Source organism: Polypterus senegalus, chromosome 12 (assembly GCF_016835505.1).
Source record: "Polypterus senegalus isolate Bchr_013 chromosome 12, ASM1683550v1, whole genome shotgun sequence".
NCBI classification, from domain to species: domain Eukaryota; kingdom Metazoa; phylum Chordata; class Cladistia; order Polypteriformes; family Polypteridae; genus Polypterus; species Polypterus senegalus.
This window is the reverse complement of record NC_053165.1, coordinates 19,229,562-19,252,664: the sequence shown is the minus strand read 5'-3', so window position 1 is coordinate 19,252,664 and position 23,103 is coordinate 19,229,562. Positions and strand designations below refer to the sequence as shown.

Below are 23,103 nucleotides of genomic sequence, written 5' to 3'. Positions count from 1 at the left end.
TTGAAAATAAAACCCTCATGTATTGCTTAAAATGTGACTGGTGTTTGTCTGTGCCAGCTTTGTGAAACGGGTGCGCCCCCTGGTGGCCACAATTATTATTAAACATTTATCATATTTACATGCGCTTCAATGTCCCAATTATTAAAACCCTGATCTGTAAAATGTCATGTAATCCCTTATTCTGATTAGAGAAGTTGGGTTATTGGCCTCTGAGAAACCTGGTTAACAGAAGTAGACTTCTCTGTGAATAATCCGATTATGTGGCCGTGAAAAACCATAACCAGGTTACTTTACACACGCTTTCCGCAGTCAGTAGAATGAGATGCACCTCAGCCAGATTTCAAGTGTTGTAGCGGAGGTTCTGAGAGCTCGAGTCATTGTCACATTTCAGTTTTTTGTTTCTGATAAACTTCTTAAAGGTTTCTAGGTTGTTGTTTTTGCTTTGACATTCTGAGGTGTTGTGTGTTGCTTGAAGTGGAATGATTGTAGCACAAGGACGTTAAAATGAGTTCATCGAGAACACGGTGACACAGTTGGAAACTTGTTGAGGGCAAATTTCACACAAACATTAGGATGCCTTACTTTACACAGAGAACTGCAGACACTTGGAATACGTGACCAAGTAATGTGGTAGACAGTAGTACTTTAGGGACTTTCAAAACTCGACTTGATGTTATTTTAGAAGAATTAAAAGGAATAGACCTGCAAGCTTTGTTGGGCTGAAAGGCCTGTTCTCGTCATAGATTGTTATAATGTTCTAAAGAGCAATTTCTAGCAACTGTCCTGCCTGGCAACGAATTTCAGTTGTATTTAAAATCAAGTTTAATTTACATGCAGAAGTCTCAAAATCGGTAATTTTAGACAAGATTCTAAAGGAAGAACCAGCATTCAAGAACTGTTGATTCTTCTTGCCCAGCACACAAACCCTCAGTGCAGCCTGCTCCTGGAAATCCTCAGACTGAGAAGCACCAATGGAACTTGCAGTTCAGTTTGATGGCTTCACTTAACCCTTAACTACTCACGCTGGTGTATTTTGTACACCAATCTCAGTTATTTTTGTCCAACGTCCTTTTACTTGAACCTGCTGGCAGCATCCGCCATCAATCCTCGGCTTGATTCACTACAAGTAGAGTGTTGTGATGGCACAGTCACCAGTTCAATATGGCGTGGACACTTACTGTATGTATGTATGACAATGATGAGATGTTCTTCTTGCAATGACTTGGTCTGCAATGAACGTTCAACAACAGGAGTGAAATGTTTTCCATGTGCAAATCCTGCAGTGGCTGAAAGTGTGACTAGTGACGAATGCGAGAGAACTGGACTATGCAGTAATATGGTATTAAATTACATTAAAAACATGAACAATTTAAAATTATTGCAATGCTAGGAGGGCAAACCCCACTGGCACCTTCGGCACCCAACCCCCAGTTGCGCACCCCAAGGAGATGTGGTCACTCCTCTGAAAACCCCTCATAAACGGTGATACAATGGGAAACAAATAGTTTTTTTTACCTCCTCTTTGCTCAATCAGCTGCTGCTGCTGCCGTGCCGTGTGATCTACACCTTATGTGGTGCTTCGAACATTTAAAAACCTGTACAGCAGCTGTCCTACTCTTTGTCTTTTATTTCTGGCCCTGGGCATGGTTAAATCTCTTGGCACAAAGTCTCCTCTCGCAGGACTTGAGTTTTTAATATTTTTTAGTTTATAATTTAAAAACGGAATAAGAATCTGAAAATCAAACGAGATGACATTAAAATTTGATAAATTCTGATAAGAATGATACCAAACATATGTATGTAGGTTTTATAAAAAGCCAGATTTAAAGCGTGACATAAAATCGTTGCACTTTTAGGCTTAGGATTTTATATAGAGAGAGCAGATTTTATATGACAACCTCACAGCATGCATATACTGTAAATAGCCATTTTAACACTGGTGCATAAAGTACACCGCACGGATATTTATGAGATAAGAAATAGTACGAGTAGTTAATGATTAACCTAGAAAAACAGCGGCATTATCTGCAATTCGACAAGCCTGTTTGAAAAGTTAAGCTACCACTAAAACAAGTTGGCACCATTAAAGACCAGAAAAGACGTTTCTGTTACATTTGGTGAATGAAACACCGTTTCGGCAATGTACGTCCACTGTCTTCTTGAAGCAGCTGTCATCAATCAGCTGTGAGCATAACAATGCTTTCCCAGAAATTCAGGGATGAGTGAAACTGGATGTTAAATAAGCTAAAGTGGAGCTTTTAAAATGGTTACTTACTGTCTTTGTGTGCCAGGTGATATTCGTAATGACCTGTACCTGACCTTGGAGCGTGGAGACTTCGAGAGAGGAGGCAAGAGTGTGCAGAAGAACATCGAGGTCACCATTTATGTCCTGTATGCTGACGGAGAAATATTAAAGGTAAATATTTCTGTGGAGCCATTGATTTTTTTAAAATCAGAACTGGATGTGCCAATGTGGTGCCAGGATTGGTCTCATTCCCCTGTCACAAGAAAAGTATGAAAAATAAAGGAGTGTTTGAATATATTTATATACTTGTGTATATTATAGAGAATTTAAATGTATGCTAGCCTTTCTCACATGGTGCTGTGCTGATTCATAGCTCATCAGGCCTGCGGTCAATTTCAGCGTCAGTGGAATCTGCACCGTGTCTACCTGGCTTTTCAGCATATTCTCCATTTGGCTCCCTCAGGCCCAGCTTTACTTGTGATGCTAAATTGGCACAATCTAAGCCAATTTACACTCAGTCGGGGTTGTTCCAGCATTGCATTTAATGAAGTCAAGATATACCATGGCACCAAGAGTTGGCACCTAGACACCCAGCAAAAGAAGGACGTGTCCTCTTTTGTAGGGTTCATTTCCTGCGTCCCTGACCTTCCTGATCAGGTCCTCCCTGACCCTCCATTATTATCAAGGCCTCCTGGCCAGGTAAGGGAGTGGGGTCCACACAATCTGGGACACCTGTTCATGTTTCACAAAAACAATGTGATAAATTTTTTCACACATGAGAATTCATTTATAGGTATATTTTAATGCATCCAGGAAATTCGTGTCTTGATCCAAATATAATTGCGCAGTTTTAAAAATGAACCATTGGATAACTGCAGAAAAGTTGCAGCACAATAGAATAGCTTTAAAAAAAAACTGTAAATTGCAAGTTTTGCAGGTTATAATATACTAGCCGTCCCCCGCGGCTCCACCCGCATAGTAGTGAAACAGGACAAACTTTAAAAATCAATAAACAAACAGATATTGCTAGCTAAGCAGAGGCAAGGTGCACTCCAACATGTCCTGAGAAGCAGAGCGACTCAAACGGAGGCTGGTGCATCAGTGAGAACGGCCCTGCCCGGCTCCCCACTCCCAACGTCACAGTACCCCCTTCCCTCTGCCCGCAGCCTCTGTCTCGAATTACCGCAAATATATCACTCCTGCAAGCGAACTATGATTCTAAGCACGATGAGAGAAGTCGCAAAATCAACCTGAATGTTCAAGTAAATTCTAGAGAATAACCCGATCTAAATCCGTGAAGTAGTTCTCTCGTTTGCTAGATTAGCGGAGCTAAGGTACACGCCCAGAGGCTGGCGCGTGAGTGAGGAGGGCTCCCCCCCCCTCGGCCCGCTGCATCTCTCTTAGATTTGCATAAATAATTCGGAACTGCAAGCAAATTATGATACTTAGCACAATGAGAGAAGTCGAAAATCAACCGGAATGTTCAAGTAAATTCTAGAGAATAACCCGATCTAAATCCGTGAAGTAGTTCTCTCGTTTGCTAGCTAAGCGGAGGTAAGGTACACGCCCAGAGGCTGGCACGTGAGTGAGGAGGGCTCCCCCCTCCCCTCGGCCCGCTACATCTGTCTCAGATTTGCACAAATAAATCGGAACTGCAAGCAAACTATAATACTTAGCACGATGAGAGAAGTCGAAAATCAACCGGAATGTTCAAGTAAATTCTAGAGAAAAACACAATCTAAATCCGTGAAGTAGTTCTCTCATTCACTAAGTGGAGGTAAGGTACATGCCCCGAGGCTGCGAGTGAGGAGGGCCCCCCCGGCCCGCTGCATCTCTCTCAGATTTGCACAAATAAATCAGAACTGCAAGCAAACAATAATACTTAGCACAATGAAAGAAGTCGAAAATCAACTGGAATGTTCAAGCAAATTATAGAAATAGTAGTTCATCCATCCATCCATCCATTTTCCAACCCGCAGAATCCGAATACAGGGACACGGGGGTCTGCTGGAGCCAATCCCAGCCAACACAGGGCACAAGGCAGTCTCGTGAAAAGCGGACAGACACACAGACAGACGCTGGATTTTATATATATAGAGCTAGTGTCGACTTCCTAATCAGCCAACAGATGGAGCTTCAGTAAACGTTCCAAGTGTCAACTGGATGATAACATACATACAAGACCGCAAAATTGTTACAGTCTGCTTTATATATAAGATATTGTAAATTAAGTACAGTTTAATTGTTTCTCATATGTACTTTAAGATCAGCCGAAATATAACTCATGGAAATCTAAAGTGTTTTACTGGGCTCAGTCTGAAGAACATACAATTGAAATTGTTTTCAGTCTCCTCACACAGTCTATATTAAATGGTTCCACGTCCCAGCTAACTGCATATTTTATACACACTATCTATAATGTTACTTTTACTTTTGCAAAGTTCATTTAGAAGGTGGCATGGTGGCCTTCTGAATCTGAAGCCTGCACTAAGCCACAAGATCCCAAAGATGTTCAGGTTGGGTTATCCGGCTCTTCTAAACTGGACCAGTGTGGAGTGTGAGTGTGACGGTCCTGCAGTGGACTGTCTTGTGACACTGTGTTGTCAGGAGAGGCTCTACCTTTTGATCTGTTGCAAGGATAGGTTCTGCCCCCTGATCTGTTGTCAAGATAGGCTCCACCCCCTGATCTGTTGTCAAGATAGGCTCCACCCCTGATCTTGAAGTACATTAAGGAGCAACTGTCAGTGTTGTTTCATACCATTCAGTGACAGCACAGACTGCAAATGTATTTTGCAAAGTTAAGCTAATATTTTTAGAGTGTAATGCAAGTTGATGCGCTTAATTAACACTTGCAAATAAAATACAACACAATTTAACAGCTTTGGTAATTGATAAAATACACATTGTGCATAATTCAGTACATTGTAAATGATTGTCATATTGTAATGTAGCAGAAGTGTAAATAATTTAAGGGAAATGAAAGCCATGCTGAATCAGTATAATTAAATGAAGCTGTTACATTTCTCGGTAATTACTGTGGATGGTGTCTGTAATTTTCCCCTCTGTATAATTCGTCCATCCATTTTCAAACCTGCAGATTCCAGTTAAGGGTCAGGCAGGAATTTATAATTCAGTTGAAATCTTAAAGTGTATTTTGGAAAAGATCCAGTTTTAACATAATTAGTTTGCTTCCACAGAGGCTTCCATTGAAATGACTGCTCTGGGAAAGCGGTAGGGGTGAACCAATGAATTGCACTTAAGGAGAATTTGCACAAGTCATTTCCTTTAATTAAGGATATCATATGCACTGAACAAAGCAAGTCATTGACACATGTAACACAACTACTGTGTAATTCTGAGATTTTTTATTATGCATTGGCTTCAATATGGAAAGCGTGCATTCCGCTTAAACTTGGAGTAATCGCTCAACACTCAGCCCAAGTGTTGCAAACGCAGTGACAGCACAACAGTCAAGGAGGAAACTACAAGCAGAGGTGACGTTGGCTTTGCCATTGTGACTTATTGATTAATGGCTTGTGCTTTGCATATGATATTAAAGTGTTAGTATTGACACTATAGATATTCTTTTTTTCTTGAGCTTCTGTAGTTTTAATTTCCCCTTGGGGACAAATAAACTATTCTGTGCCCTCCATAATGTTTTCAACAAAGACACATTTTTCTTTGATTTACCCCTCTGCTCCACTGTTTATAGTTACAAATCAAACAATTCAGACATTGTGATTCAAGTACACATTGCAGACTTTCACATAAGGGGATCTGCAAACATTTTGGTAACAGCATGTAGATGTGACAACTCTTCTTCTATACAGTCCCCCCATTTCAGGGAACCATAATATTTGGGACAATTGGAGTCACAGGTGTTTGTGATTCCTCAGGTGGGTTTCATGGCTTCATAAGATACCTCGGCCTGCTTCTACCCTTTGGCGTCTGTACTTGACATGGTTCAACATGAGGATGAGAGCTGTGCCGCTGATAGTCAATGAAGCCATTATGAGGATGGAAAACAAGGATCAAATCAATCAAGACACTGGCAATTGTGAGAAAGATGAACCTGCATCAGAGTGATGACAAGAGCAAAGTGTGGAGATGAATTGGAACTGCCCAAGATCCAAAGCAGACCACCTAATCTGTTAAACATGGTGGCGTTATGGCTTGGGCATGTATGGCTGCTACAGGCACTGGCACACTTCACTTCTCTGATGATGGAACTTCTGACGGCAGTCACACAATAAATTCTGCCGTGAAACATCTTGTCTGCTCAAGTTCCATTAAGGCTTCATGCTAGAGTAACATAATGATCTCAGACATACTGCTAAAGCAACACAGGAGTTTTTCAGAGATAAAAAATGGAAAATTCTTCAATGGCCAAGCCAGTCACTCATTTCAAATCCAATTAAGCAGGACTTCCACATACTGAACAGAAAGCGTAAGTGGACAAGGCCCTCCAAACAAACAGGAGTTGAAGATAGCTACATTAGAGGCCTGGCAGAGCATCACCAGAGAAGATCTTCAGCAATGGTGATGTGTATGAATCACAGACCTCAAGCACTTATTGCATGCAAGGCATTTGCAACAAAGTCCTAAATATGACAGCTTTAATAGACCTGCCATTGGTGTGTCCCAGACATTAGGGTGCCCTGAAATAATATCTATCTATCTATCTATCTATCTATCTATCTATCTATCTATCTATCTATCTATCTATCTATCTATCTATCTATCTATCTATCTATCTATCTATCTATCTATCTATCCTGCCTACTATACTAAAATCTATCTATCTATCTATCCTGCTTACTATACTAAGATCTATCTATCTATCCTGCTTACTATACTAAAATCTATCTATCTATCTATCTATCTATCTATCTATCTATCTATCTATCTATCTATCTATCTATCTATCTATCTATCTATCTATCTATCTGTGTTATCTTTGTATTGTTAAAGAAAGCATTCCAGTTTTACTTTAAATTTAATTCCACTCAATCTAAGATTTGAATATTTTAAGCTTTTTTTCCACCAAATCACACCTCCTGAATTTTTACACAATATTCACTGTAACAATTGAGGACTGAGAAGCAAACAAACAGTTAAAGTTAGGAAATGTTTAAAAAGTCTTAAAAAGGACCTAATTTGTTAAGCCATGTTCAACATAGCAGTGAACCTTAAACATCTGAAAGCCCCTGTAAAATCAAACTTGTGTGAAAGTTCACTTAGTGAATGGGACGTTGAGCGGATGAGGTGTTATCTTTTGTTCTGCTAACCTGTGACTTTTGCTCTCTTTCTCTCGTCTTCAGGACTGTATAAGCCTTGGATCAGGAGAACCCCACGTGAGTGAACATCGTTCTTTCGTCCTTTACCACAATAACAGCCCACGCTGGGGTGAGATCATCAAGCTCCCCATCCCAATTGACCGCTTCAGAGGATCACACCTGCGATTTGAATTCAGGCATTGTTCTAGTGAGTTTGCTTTATTTTTCCTTTTTGTTTTTGTCTTGAATGCAGTGCCTTGAGGATATGATCTCAGTCTAGTAGGCATTTGTTTGTTTTTGTCATATGAACATTAAAAGGCTCAACGCCTAAAGGGTCAGATTTCTGCAGATAGCTCCTTAGGCACATGTTTTACAGGTGCCACGCTGTCTAATTCATCCTAATAAGCAACAATTTGTTAGCCTCAAAGCAGACATAAGACCCTCCTGTTTGTCCTCTTAGGCCTCACATATTTTCAGCATCCCTAGTTAGAAAGTATTTGCTGTTACCTTTCGGCGAGGTGGTCCTGTATTTTTTCACTCTCCTTCTTGTTTTGTACCTGTCTATGTCTTTTGGGCCAGTGCCCGTTGAGGCTTCACTTTCAGGACACCATGTATGGTGGGACTTATCAACCCCCTGGTTTTCCCAGACTGCCCATGATGGCGTGCAGAGGTGCTTTGTCACTAACCTTCAGTTTGCTGCTCTCTCTCTCTCTGTCTCTCTGTAGGACTTCACTTCGCCCTTTTCCTGTTCTAATGGTGCCTTTGCCCCTAACACCCTCACGCCAGCCCAATGATATCTTTAACACGTCGACAGCCACAGTGACAATGGATACACGTTCCCTGCTAATATTATAACATTCAGGGTGTTATTTTAATGCACTAATTAAATGCAATTTCTTATTGTGCATAACTCACTATGAAAATTTATTTTCTCTAACATTCAAGTTAATTTGTAGTTGGCACATGGAACAATCAATCAGTTAGTCAATCCCCTTTATTTAAAGTGCAGAACTTTGTACAGTGTATTGGGACCATGCTGCATGGAAGTACAATACGGTACATGGGAGAAGATATAAAGTAAGCAAAATTAAAACAGAAATTCAAATTTAACAACATCAATGTTGAAGGAAAAAAAAAATATTAAAACATTAAAAGTAATGATATGTCAACAAGTAACAAACAGTAATTTAAGCATTTAAGGAAATTTTCAAAGATGATAGGCCTGACTGAATATTAAAGCACATTTGTAATGAAGAGAGTAAAGGTAGGTTTTCAGTCTTGATTTAAAAATATCAATTTATATCAACTTTAATATCACCTAAGTGTGCTTCTGTCACTCATAATGGAAGACCATTTCAAAAATAAGGTGCACGGTAGGCAAATGATGAATTTCTCATAATTCAATCAATCAATCAATCAACATTTATTTATATAGCACATATTCATACAAAAAATGTAGCTCAAAGTGCTTTACAAAATGAATAGAAAAATAGAAGACACAATAAAAAATAAACATAAGTCAACATTAATTAACATAGAATAAGTAAGGTCCGATGGCCAGGGTGGACAGAAAAAACAAAAAAAAACTCCAAAGGCTGGAGAAAAAAATAAAATCTGTAGGGGTTCCAGACCAAGAGACCGCTCAGTCCCCTCTGGGCAATCTACCTAACATAAGTCAAACAGTCCTCTTTGTATTTAGGGTTTTCATGGAAGGACCTGATGATGATGGTCACGTAGACTTCTGGCTTTCAGTCCATCATTGTTGGTGCATCATGATGCTTTGAGTAGGTGGTGGTGGCGCAGGCCGCCACCACAAAGAAACCGGAAAAAGAAACAGAAGAGAGAGTTGGGGTCAGTACGGATTTTAGAGCCACTGTGAATAGTTATTATGATGAATTGAACATACAGAGTATCAGGATTAAGTTAAAGTGAAGTTATGAGAAGGCCATGTTAAAGTAATGTGTTTTCAGCAGTGTTTTAAAGTGCTCTACTGTATCAGCCTGGCGAATTCCTATTGGCAGGCTATTCCAGATTTTAGGTGCATAACAGCAGAAGGCCGCCTCACCACTTCTTTTAAGTTTAGCTTTTGGAATTATAAGGAGACACTCATTTGAAGATCTAAGGTTACGATTTGGAATATAACATGTCAGGCATTCCGATATATAAAATGGAGCGAGATTATTTAAGGCTTTATAAACCATAAGCAGTATTTTAAAGTCAATCCTGAATGACACAGGCAACCAGTGTAGTGACATCAAAACTGGAGAAATGTGTTCAGATTTTTGATAATTGAAGGAATGACCAAAAGACCAGCATTAAGAGGGCAGTGAGGACGTAACAGAGTGTAAGGTGGTGTAAGTCCATACAACGCCTTATACGTCAAAAGAGGAAATTCCCCTAATTCATAGTTGGCAATCAATGTATTCACAGGTGAGGCAATAAACATGTGCTCCACTCCATCTTGTTGTGACAATATATATTTATAGATAGATGATACAAAATCCAAATCCTATTATGTGATATCATCTACTGTTAATTTCTGCTTCGTACTTTTAATATTTCTGTTGCACTATTATATTGTATTGAGGATTACTTGTGTTCTGTTCTGTGTGTTTTATTGTATTGACCCCCTTCTCTTTGAAACCCACTGCATGCCCAACCTACCTGGTAACGGGTCTCTTTTTGAGTTGCCTTTCCCAAGGTTTCTTCTATTTTTTCCCCACAAGGGAATTTTTCCTTGCCTTCTTATGTAGTCAAGGCTGGGGGCTGTCAAAAGGCAGGGCCTGTTAAAGTCCAATGTGCCACTCCTTGTGTGATTTTGGGCTATACAAAAATAAATTGTATTGTATTGTATTGTATATATCATTTTATATTATATATGTTACCGGTAATGTATGAAAGGCAGGCATGGTATAGAATGCCTAGGCAATATATAATATGCCGAAAATTGGACGTCAAAATATGAAACAATTACATGCACATGTACCGGTCCCGGTACATAACTACGATTGGACGACGTCACAGCCATGTGTGCATGCCCCTCTGTCATGCACCTCGACATACTACACATCAAATGAAAATTCAGAGTCTCGTCTTTCCGATGATATAAACCATTTTGACACACAACAACCACAGCACTGACACTAAATCCTTTTTTACAGAGAAGTACATACTTTTAAGAGTTGACTTTCCCTACCTTTGAAGGCTCTCTGCAAGTCAAACATCAATATTTCCGAGCAATATTGATCTCATTCTGTCCGTAAGGCTCCAGGGAATATAATCCAGTAAAACGATTAGGTCCAAAACACACGATAGATCCTCAAAGGGACAAAAACTCCAGAAAACGTTTTTTAACTTGAGACTAGCTCCGACATTTTTTTTCATTTCTATTGGTCATATCAGACGTAATTTGTTTCTGTCGGCAATAACCATGCTAAAGCATGTTACACGGAAGTGTTAGCTTCTGATTGACACCTAAGTTGGCCAATTACGATGGGTCTGGGGGGTGACTGGCACCTCGTATAGCCAACTAGTGTCACAGACAGCTGAACGATGATGCACAACTCCAAACCCTGGTAGAATCTACCAGTTTGATTGGACGCTGTGAGTGACACTCCAAACTTACAGCCAATGAGTAGCTGATCACGTCAATATGTAACTTGCCATGCTAACTTGTAAACAAAACCGATCGGAGCTGCGCAAAGCTGGCATTTGTGCCAGTCTGCAGACTTGGTGCGTGGTTGTTTATTGTGATTTCACCAAGTTTTTTCACATTTTAAATATGGATAAACGTACAGATAAACGTAAATACACTCTCTATAAAGTAGTAGAGGCATGTACGCGGCGTGACAGTGATCGATCGGACCAGGTGACATCTAATGGCAGAGAGCGACATGTGACACGCCGTTGTGCTTTCTGCCTGCTAGGGATTGCTACAATCAGTGGCACATGGAAAAACGCTGAGCTGTGTTGTAACAGTTTGTAAAAAATGTATATAGTTTGTGTGCATTTTATTAAAAAAGTAAAAATAAAATATATATATTTTTTGGCCCATAAGACTTGTTTTGACTATTTTTATATTGAAATGTGTATTTTTTATTGTTTTTATTATGGAATATGAATTTCCATAACTAATAGAGTGACACTGTGTGTAGATATAGATTCCTTTAGGTGTAAGCTTTCAGTAGAGCCCTCATTGATATCTGTGGGTTGAAGCATTCAAAAGTTATTACACTTTTTCCATATGTTCCAAAATGTGGATAATGGATAAACCAAAGGTCCCTCTAAAAAGTCCCTGGACATGCCCACATAAAAACTGGTGTGAAAATGTCATTTGTACAGGTATTCTTTTCAAATTTGAAATGTGAGTAGTCAACAAGTTATTCTGTTGGTACATAGTGTGTTTCTGTCCCCACCTACCTACTGCAGCTTTATTTTCCTTTATTTTCACAAAAAAACTTAGGCGAGAACAAAAAAATTCATTTTTTCTGTGAGTTCTAATGTGTATAACTTTTGATCAGTCACACCTACAGTGATTCTGACTACTAAGGGTGAAACTAGAGAATGTTACCTTTACAAAGAGACCAAACATGTGTTTATACTCCAGATAGTTCAATAACAGCAATGATTCTAATTTGGAGAGGTCGAATTACAAGCGATTTAGCAAAAATGACCCCGCTTGATAAGGGGTTTTAATATTTCACACATTTCCTAGGCATTCTATGCAATGTCAGTCAGTCATTGTCCAACCCGCTATAACCTAACACAGGGTCACGGGGGTCTGCTGGAGCCAATCCCAGCCAACATGGGGCGCAAGGCAGGAAGCCAGCCCACCACAGGACACACACACGCTAGGGACCATTTAGAATCGCCAATCCACCTAACCTGCATGTGTGTGGACTGTGGGAGGAAACCCACGCAGACACGGGGAGAACATGCAAACTCCACGCAGGGAGGACCCGGGAAGCAAACCCAGACAGGTCTCCTAACTGCGAGGCAGCAGCGCTACCCACTGCGCCACCGTGCTGCCCTCATTCTATGCAATGGTAAAAGACAAACCGGCAAAATATAAAATACTCCCGCTAATGTTAAAAACCAATGAAGTGCAATTCAAAGTGCCATTCAAGCCTTCCTTGTTGCAACAAGTAGGTTAATTTTTTTTTCTCTTATTTTTTCAGTAGGAAAGTTCTGTATTTTATTTGATATTTTCTTTTTTTCATTTATGTAATTTTTAATGAAGGCCTTTTCATGACTCTCTTTTCAAGTTTTACTTTTTTTTGTGTGAAAGACAATTAAGTGCAATTTAAAATAAAAATTTTTCCTTCCTTGTTGCAACAAGTAGGTTCATATTTTATTTTTTCTTGTTTTCCTCAATAAGAAAGTGCTATACTTTATTTTGCATTTCTTTCTTTTTCATATACGTCTTTTCAATAAAAGCCTTTTCATGATCTCTTTTAATACTTTGCCTAAATAGCATTTGTCATTCTATATAATGCCTAGGTATTACATACAATGCCTAGGGAAAGCATATATAATATTAAAATCCATCCATTATCCAACCCGCTACATCCTAACACAGGGTCACGGGGGTCTGCTGGAGCCAATCCCAGCCAGCACAGGGCACAAGGCAGGAACAAACCCCAAGCAGGGTGCCAGCCTACCACAGGACACACACACTGGGGACAATTTAGGATCACCAATGCACCTAACCTGCATGTTGTTGGACTGTGGGAGGAAACTCCACACAGGGAGGACCTGGGAAGTGAACCTGGGTCTCCTAACTACAAGGCAGCAGGGCTACCCACTGTGCCACCGTGCTGCCCTAATATTAAAATAATTCAGATATTTCATACTTTGCCCAAAAACGCCAGGAATTCTATATATTGCCTAGGCATTCTATACAATGCCCGCGTTTCATACATTGCCGGTAACGTATATTATTTTTGTGTATATTCAATTATGCTTTTATGTTTATGTTCCAATATAATTTTTTTCTTTTGATACCCCATCTTTTTTAACTGAAATGTAATTATTGTGTAATATGCTGGGCTCAGAGGCAGAAGTGGGCCCAATAAGAATAAATTCAATTGAACTGAATTCCTTCCTTTTGCTTGATGGATACATTTCAAGTCCCAATAGCCTAATGCACAAAGTAAAGATTTGTTTTAAGAAAATCGATAGAAGCTTCTGGTTAACAAAAAAACGTTCACTAGAAAACTTTTCTGTTTTCCAAACTGTCATTTTAGTCAAATATATGCTAATATCTATCTTCACTAAACCAAAGAATGAATATGAAATCTAATACGGAAGACTCTTACTAGAAAAAGAGACAGTTCAGAAGATCTGTGGTTGATTTTTGCTTGGCTGTGATTATGTGTTGAGCTAACTAACCTCAGGTTTTTTATTACCCAGAATGCCTTTTCTACTTTTAATTTAATGTAAAAAAGAACTGGGCACATGACACCAGTGCCTCCTCCTACATACAGAGGAAACGCGTCTATATATTACTGTAATTTTCAAAAATGCTTTATTTCTGCTGATGCAAAAAGCTATTATTAGTACAAAGTTTTGTTTAACACTGTTTGTCTTCTACAATAATAATTTCTACAGTAAATGTGTCCTATAAATGCTGCCACTTACACAATCAATCTTTTCAGTCAGAGAAGTTCACAGTTTAGCATGTCCTCCTGGGTCTGCTATGGAATAACAGCAAAAATGTACCACTTTGTCAAACCTGATTGTCACTAAAACTTCTGCTTTTCTTTTAAGCAAAAGACAAAGGAGAGAAGAAGCTGTTTGGCTTTGCATTCACCCCACTGATGAGGGAGGACGGCACCACGCTGTCTGATGAAAGCCATGAACTTTATGTGTACAAGGTAATAATCAACTGTCATAAGGTGTTGGAGGATGTATGTGTGTATGCGTGTGTTTCAGGTTTCATTACTAGAACGTTCAGTTGATTTTCATATCAGTGCAGGCCTACAAAGGCTCACATGAATTTAATTTCCATCTCTTATGATTATTGACAGAAAATGTAAAAAGGAGAGGGAAATCATGCAGGAAAACCCTGCCCACTCTAGACGCATAATGAAAAAAAATCTTTAACAAAAGATTCAAAAACACAAAATCCAAGAATAACAGAACCAGTCTGAAATTTAAAATCCTAAACCAAAGAACGGCACGAATAACTCATAAAGTCAGAAACTAAAACACTAAAGTTTCAAAGACCTCTAAGCGCCTCTAAACCAAAAGACAAAAGTTTCAAAATTCAAAAAGAGGACAAAGACACAGAGGACACAAGCTGATAAAGCCACTCTGTGTGTATTTAATTGGCAGGCCACATGGGTAGAGCATAAAGGACCAGGAGACGACAGTACAGAGCCAGGAGGTCAATCAACTGAGTCATCGGCACCAAAACACAAAACAGAAATCGTCGTCAAAACATTCAGAGCAAAATGTTAAGAGCCATAAATATATCACTTGAATGAAGGACGATGTTTGTTATAAGATCCATAATGTCTGTCAAATAAGAAGTGAATGTCACTGACTTTTAAATTATCTTGACAATGACGCCACGCATTGCGTGCTCCCCGCTGTCCTACCTTAGCATAGTAATAGCAACACAAACAAATGAACCACAAAATGGTGGCAATCATAAAAAGCAACATGACATTGGAGGACAATGAAATCAAGGAGTAAAAATAATTCTGGGAGTACAAAATGAATATAAAAGTTAGAAGTAAATGACCACACTAGATAGATAGATAGATAGATAGATAGATAGATAGATAGATAGATAGATAGATAGATAGATAGATAGATAGATAGATAGATAGATAGATAGATAGATAGATAGATAGATAGATAGATAGATAGATAGATAGATAGATAGATAGATACTTTATTAATCCCAAGGGGAAATTCACATACTCCAGCAGCAGCATACTAAAAAAGAACAATATTAAATTAAAGAGTGATAAAAATGAACGTATAACAGACAATAACTTTGTATAATATTAACGTTTACCCCCCAGGATGGAATTGAAGAGCGGGGTCTCCTCAGTCTGTCAGTGGAGCAGGATGGTGACAGCAGTCTGTCGCTGAAGCTGCTCCTCTGTCTGGAGATGATCCTGCTCAGTGGATTCTCCATGATTGACAGGAGTCTGCTCAGCGCCCGTCGCTCTGCCACGGATGTCAAACTGTCCAGCTCTCTGTCTATAATATAGCCTGCCTTCCTCACCAGTTTGTCTGTTTGTCTTTATGCTGCCTCCCCAGCATACCACTGCATAGAAGAGGGCGCTCGCCACAACCGTCTGCTAGAACATCTGCAGCATCTTATTGCAGATGTTGAAGGACGCCAGTCTTCTAAGGAAGTATAGTCAGCTCTGTCCTCTCTTACACAGAGCATCAGTATTGGCAGTCCAGTCCAATTTATCATCCAGCTGCACTCCCAAGTATTTATAGGTCTGTACTCTCTGCACACAGTCACCTGTGATGATCACTAAGTAATATGCTAAACAAGAATTTTAAAATGAAGCTCAATTATAACACGGTGATTAATCGAGTGACACGCCAAAGCCCTTGGGTGCTGTCGAATGGCCTTATTACGGCATCTGAAGGCAGATACCTCATTGGGGTCTTATTACGACATGGAGCAAGACGTGAACAAATACAGAACATCAAATACAATCAAAAGAAAACAAACTGAAATGATGAACAGTAAAGCAGAAAGGGTGAAACACAAAACAAATGAAATAAAAGGGCAAAATGTAAAAAATAAGTATGATACCTGTAAAGGAGGAGTGTCAGGGACCTCTGGAAATGCGTTAATTCGTAGGGTTTAGCTAACAGAAAGCCGAGGGCAGGAGTCACGCTCAGATGACTGGGGATATGAGACTGTTGAATTCCAGTATTTATATTTATTTATTTTATATGAAACAATAAATATACAAACATGCTGTAGATAAACCTATATGGCAGAAAAAAAAGTCTTTCGTGAACAGGCAACCACTTCCGGTTGAGGGTCTGACCTCATTAAACTTTCTTACAACACCTCTTATGTAAAGGAAACAAGTGTCAAAATGTTTGCGGTGGAAGAATTTGTATATTTTACATGTTTTGTGATGGAGAGTACAATATGGTAGATTTCTGCCAGAAATGCAGGAAGCCCAAGTGTTTGCAAATAATTATTCTGGCATAATCGTGGAGTTTTTTGTTTTTCATAAAGTACATTTTTAAACTATTATCTGCATGTCAGTCATTTACAGTGCGGTGACAATGCTTTTGCTCTTTAGGGTGACATCCTTTTTCTATAGCAAATAATTAAAAAGCTCCATTTGACTGGCAGCTTCTGTTATGACTTCTACTTCCTATCTAAAATGTGCCATTAAACTGTACCAAATACAAGTCTGGAAACGTAAAGTGTGTCAGCATTGAAGCAAAATGTAAGACAAAACACAAATTTGTATCTTGTATGAAAACTTCATTCCCTAAACTTTTTAAATCATATTTTCTCGTGATGAAGGCATAGCCTGGCATGGACTGACAACTAAATGCCACTTTTGGTGAAATTGGGAAAAATTCAACTGGACTGCATCTCTCATTCATCAGTCTCCCTCACTAAACATATTTTCATTTTTTTTCAGTTGACCCCCAAAATGTTTCAGATGAAGATGCCCAGTGTTCAGACTGGGAGTCCGTGTGCATCTGTAGGCTTTGTAGTCAAAGGTGGGAAGACAGCAAAATGGGACATGTGGAGTATAGATATCATTTAGTTATTTTTCCCAAGCAGACCTCATTTTGAGACTTTTTTGTAGTTTATGTAGAGAGCTCTGTGATATTTAGGTCATTTAGAACATTTACAGAAGTCCTTTAACAATGAATGCTTTCACAAAGCATTTAACGTGTCATGTTGCATTGTCTTATACACTCGCCTAAAGGATTATTAGGAACACCTGTTCAATTTCTCATTAATGCAATTATCTAATCAACCAATCACATGGCAGTTGCTTCAATGCATTTAGGGGTGTGGTCCTGGTCAAGACAATCTCCTGAACTCCAAACTGAATGTCAGAATGGGAAAGAAAGGTGATTTAAGCAATTTTGAGCGTGGCATGGTTGTTGGTGCCAGACGGGCCGGTCTGAGTATTTCACAATCTGCTCAGTTACTGGGATTTTCATGCACAACCATTTCTAGGGTTTACAAAGAATGGTGTGAAAAGGGAAAAACATCCAGTATGCGGCAGTCCTGTGGGCGAAAATGCCTTGTTGGTGCTAGAGGTCAGAGGAGAATGGGCCGACTGATTCAAGCTGATAGAAGAGCAACTTTGACTGAAATAACCACTCGTTACAACCGAGGTATGCAGCAAAGCATTTGTGAAGCCACAACACGCACAACCTTGAGGCGGATGGGCTACAACAGCAGAAGACCCCACCGGGTAGCACTCATCTCCACTACAAATTGGAAAAAGAGGCTACAATTTGCACGAGCTCACCAAAATTGGACAGTTGAAGACTGGAAAAATGTTGCCTGGTCTGATGAGTCTCGATTTCTGTTGAGACATTCAAATGGTAGAGTCAGAATTTGGCGTAAACAGAATGAGAACATGGATCCATCATGCCTTGTTACCACTATGCAGGCTGGTGGTGGTGGTGTAATGGTGTGGGGGATGTTTTCTTGGCACACTTTAGGCCCCTTAGTGCCAATTGGGCAACGTTTAAATGCCACGGGCTACCTGAGCATTGTTTCTGACCACGTCCATCCCTTCATGACCACCATGTACCCATCCTCTGATGGCTACTTCCAGCAGGATAATGCACCATGTCACAAAGCTCGAATCATTTCAAATTGGTTTCTTGAACATGACAATGAGTTCACTGTACTAAAATGGCCCCCACAGTCACCAGATCTCAACCCAGTAGAGCATCTTTGGGATGTGGTGGAACGGGAGCTTCGTGCCCTGGATGTGAATCCCACAAATCTCCATCAACTGCAAGATGCTATCCTATCAATATGGGCCAACATTTCTAAAGAATGCTTTCAGCACCTTGTTGAATCAATGCCACGTAGAATTAAGGCAGTTGTGAAGGCGAAAGGGGGTCAAACACCGTATTAGTATGGTGTTCCTAATAATCCGTTAGGTGAGTGTTAAGCATTTTATTCAATATTGAGTTGATAATATGAAGGCTAAGGGGCGCCACAGAGCCCCAAACCCCAAGCACGAACACACAAACACAGTCCTGGATTCAAACTAAAGGAGCTTTTATTATACAAGTACCTGGCACAATGATTAAATAGTATATTTCTTTTCTTTCTCTCTCTATCTCTTCACTCCACTTCTGCTTCTCCAGTTGAGTGTTGTCTTCTCCGCTTCCAGCTCCGACTCACCTGGACAAGGCAGTGCGGTTCTTCTTATGTAAGATCCAGGAGTACTTTAGGTATCAGTGCTTCACCAATTGGAAGCACTTCTGGGTCATACAGAAACCCCAAATATAGGACGTGTACCTCCCTGCAGCACCCCCAGGCGGTACATCTGCACCCCAACAACAACAACAACATTTATTTCTATAGCACATTTTCATACAAATAATGTAGCTCAAAGTGCTTTACATGATGAAGAAAAGAGAAAAGACAAACTAAGAATTAGAATAAGACAACACTAATTAACATAGAATAAGAGTAAGGTCCGATGGCCAGGGAGGACAGAGAAAACAAAAAAGAAACTCCAGAGGGCTGGAGAGAAAAAATAAGACCACGAGACCACCCAGCCCCCTCTGGGCATCCTACCTAACATAAATGAAACAGTCCTCTTTGTATTCAGGGTTCTCATGGAAGGACTTGATGATGATGGTCACGTGGACTTCTGGCCTTTAATCCATCAAAGTAGGACATCACGGTGCTTTGATTAGGTGGTGATGGCGTAGGTCGCCACCACAAAAAACCGGGAAAAGAAACAGAAGAGAGAGTAGGGGTTAGTATGGATTTTAGAGCCACCATGAATAGTTATGATAATTAATTGAATATACAGGGCATCAGAATCAAATTAAAATGAAGTTATGAGAAAGCCATGTTAATCCATCCATCCATTATCTAACCCGCTGAATCCGAATAGGGTCACGGGGGTCTGCTGGAGCCAATCCCAGCCAACACAGGGCACAAGGCAGGAAACAATCCTGGGCAGGGTGCCAACCCACCGCAGGACACACACAAACACACCCACACACCAAGCACACACTAGGGCCAATTTAGAATCGCCAATCCACCTAACCTGCATGTCTTTGGATTGTGGGAGGAAACCGGAGCGCCCGGAGGAAACCCACACAGACACGGGGTAATGTGTTTTTAGCAGTTTTTTAAAGAGCTTCACCGTATCAGTCTGGTGAATTCCTATTGAGATTTGAGGTGCATAGCAGCAGAAGGCCGCCTCACCACTTCTTTTAAGTTTAGCTTTTGGAATTGTAAGGAGACACTCATTTGAGGATCTAAGGTTACGATTTGGAATGTAAGGTGTCAGACATTCTGATATATAAGATGGAGCAGATTATTTAAGGCTTTGTAAACCATAAGCAGTATTTTAAAGTCAATTCTGAATGACACAGGTAACCAGTGTAGTAACATCAAACCTGGAGAAACTAGGGTTCTAGGATTTTCTTTTCCTAGTTAGGATTCTAGCAGCTGCATTCTGCACTTGTTGCAAACGATTTATGTCTTTTTTGGGTAGTCCTGAGAGGAGTGCGTTACAGTAACAAGGCTGCACTACTGGACTACAATTCCTAGCATTCCCTGCAGATGTCCAAACGGGCACCGATATTCAGGGTCGCTGCCATCTAGCGTATGGAGAGAGACAAAAGGCAGGAATCACGTCCTTTTACATTATGGGTGTCCTGTCTAGGTATGGACCTCAAACCAACTCCGACTTCCGGTGGTCCCTCCATTATTTTATACTGGCTGATCACAGAGGCTTCTTTCCTGCCTGGGTTGTAAACCAACCTTTTTCCCCCAACAGGGTGCCAGTCCATCTCCTACATTAAGAATTACTAATGAATGCTTTGGAATCACTTCAGTTTTTTTTTTTCTTTTTCACCGTCGCCTCCTGACTCTCCACTATGAGAAAACCCCCACATAAGACATATGGTTCGACTTGTCTTGATGTCTAGTCAAGCAAAACATCAAGCTTTTTTGGGGTACCCCTCCTATTTCTGTCCCTCTGGACCTTAAAATCTCCTATTTGTAGGCCATTTTTTGGACCTTATTTATGAAGGGTAAACTAATAGGTTAGTCCTTGTCCTTTTCCTAACACAGGGTCACAGGGGTCTGCTGGAGCCAATCCCAGCCAGCACAGGGTGCAAGGCAGGAACAAATCCCGGGCAGGGCGCCAGCCCATTGCAGGGCATACACACACACACACACACACACACACACACAAGCACACACAAGGGACAGTTTAGGATCGCCAATGCACCTAACCTACCCATCTTTGGACTGTGGGAGGACACTGGAGCACCCGGAGGAAGCCCACTCACACACTGGGAAATCATGCAAACCTTCTACCTCATGAAGTAAACCATTACATTTCTTATGATTATCCCGAATTAGGGCAGTGTGAACGCTGGCCCGGACACACACAGACGGACATCATAAGTTCACCCAACACACTGTTTATTTACAATTATTTACAGTTTTGCTCACGTGCAACCCCAGTGCCTCTTGAACCGATTCCCCCAAAGTCCAGGGCTCACAGTCCTTGTGCCTTTCCTCTGGCCGCCTCCTGTCCTCTCTCCAGCTCTGCCAACTACCTCCCGACATCCACCCTAGACCCCTTATATAATGCTCCCGGATGAGCACCAGGTGTTCCCGGTATTCCCTCCTTGGCCACGCCCAGCGTGGCGGAAGTGCCGCTGTCCTCCCGGCAGCTCTCCGGGCGCCACATTAAGTCTTCCCCCCAGCACTTCCGCGTGTGGCGGAAGTGCTGGGCTCCAGGGTTCCTCAGGCACCAGGGCGCCGCCTGGCGGTGGCCACGGGCCCCTACAGGGTTGGGCTTCCAAGCTCTCTACCTGTGGCCCCCAATACAACCAGGGCGATCGCCCCCTTGCGGTCTGAAGGAGGCACAAGCCCTCTTCTGGTCCTCCTGGGCGTCCCGGCCGGGCTCCAGCCCCAGCCGAGGATCACACGGGATAAACCGGCATCGGGGCGCCACCTGGCAGTGGCCACGGGTCCCTACAGGGCTGGGCTTCCAAGCCCTCTACCCGCGGCCCCCAACATAACCAGGACGGACGCCCCCTCGCGGTCTGGAGGAGGCACAAGCCCTCCTCTTGTCCTTCTGGGTGTCCCTTCCGGGCTCCAGCCCTGGCCGGGGACCACAGCAGCTTATGCTAATTCAGACTTTTTGTTGCTGGTAGCTGAGGTGGCGCGGTAGTGAAGCAGTGTGCGCCGCTACCACGTCAAACCTAACACCGACATAAACTCTGTGTGGAGTTTGCACCTTCTCCTTGTGCCTGCATGAGTTTCCTTCCTGAAGTAGGGAAGGTTCAGTTAATTTGAAATTTCACACCAACCCAGTGTGAGTGTCAGTGTGTACAATCAGTGGGCCCTGTGGTGGACTGGCGTCTTGTCCAGGGATCGTTCCTGCCTTGTGTCAGCGGGGAGGCCGAGATTAAGCAGATTTGAGAACATTCTGTCCTGCTTTTGGTTCTTCATTTTCTACAGTAATATACTGTATAATGCCTTTGTTTTCAGCAGGGGTCATCTGCTTCCTGGGGACTCCCGCCTTTCAAATGTTGTAGCCATGCTTAGCGCTGAATTGAAGTGTCCCCTTCATCTCAGTGATCAAAGTAAAATCTTTCATTGTGAAAATGATACATTGAGCTTTATTCTTTAATGTTGATGGATTATGCTCTTCAAAAAGAATAGCTGAAATATTTAAAAAAAAAATAGTTTTCTTCGTGAAGCTTGTAGTAACTTTTTCTCTTTAGATTTATGATTTTTTTCCCAAAAGAGGAAGATCAAAACTATCGCAAATCTTGCCAAACACATTACTTATATTTTTTATCTTTGGTATTTGTATTCAATTGAAAATGTAAAGAATCAAAATACAAATTATGAGAATACACGTAAGTCACCCTAATTGGGAGTGCTCATAAGAAATGTAATGTTTTACTTCATGAGGCAGACGTACATAAGAATCAAGAATATTTGTGTCAGATATTGGAAATATTAAAATGTCTGTTTCATTTTAAATGTTTAAAGTTGAAATATTCTTGACTGTAAATGAAATATTTCACTGAGAGAGGGTGAAATAGATAAGAGGCCCGTAGAGGGCTAGATTACTAAAGAATCAAAAATGACATCATATTCATAATCCCTGACTTAAAATTTGTCATTTTTAACTTTTTGGGAGTAACTCTTGGAGTGCTAGGACTATCGATAAAGAATAAGACATGAAAAATATCATATTTGTCATCAGCAGCCTTGAAATAGCTTAAAACGATGCTCCATGTGCTATTTTTTCAAAGTTTTGTAAAAAGGAGTAACTTTGAAACCTCATCTCACATTAGGGGGTGAAACCCTGGGGTCGGTTGATGTCG

The 23,103-nt window shown here is 40.8% G+C and overlaps 1 protein-coding gene across 4 annotated transcripts in view; it reads left to right on the top strand.

The window, feature by feature from the left end:
- Positions 1-23,103, top strand: part of dock3 (dedicator of cytokinesis 3) — a 919,050-nt gene that overhangs the window by 745,846 nt on the left and 150,101 nt on the right. For all 4 annotated transcript variants that reach the window (XM_039772621.1, XM_039772622.1, XM_039772620.1 and 1 more), the window contains 3 exons: positions 2,292-2,416; positions 7,567-7,729; positions 14,290-14,396. In XM_039772621.1, coding sequence (XP_039628555.1) covers positions 2,292-2,416; positions 7,567-7,729; positions 14,290-14,396 — 395 coding nt within the window. The remainder of the gene's footprint in view (positions 1-2,291; positions 2,417-7,566; positions 7,730-14,289; positions 14,397-23,103) is intronic.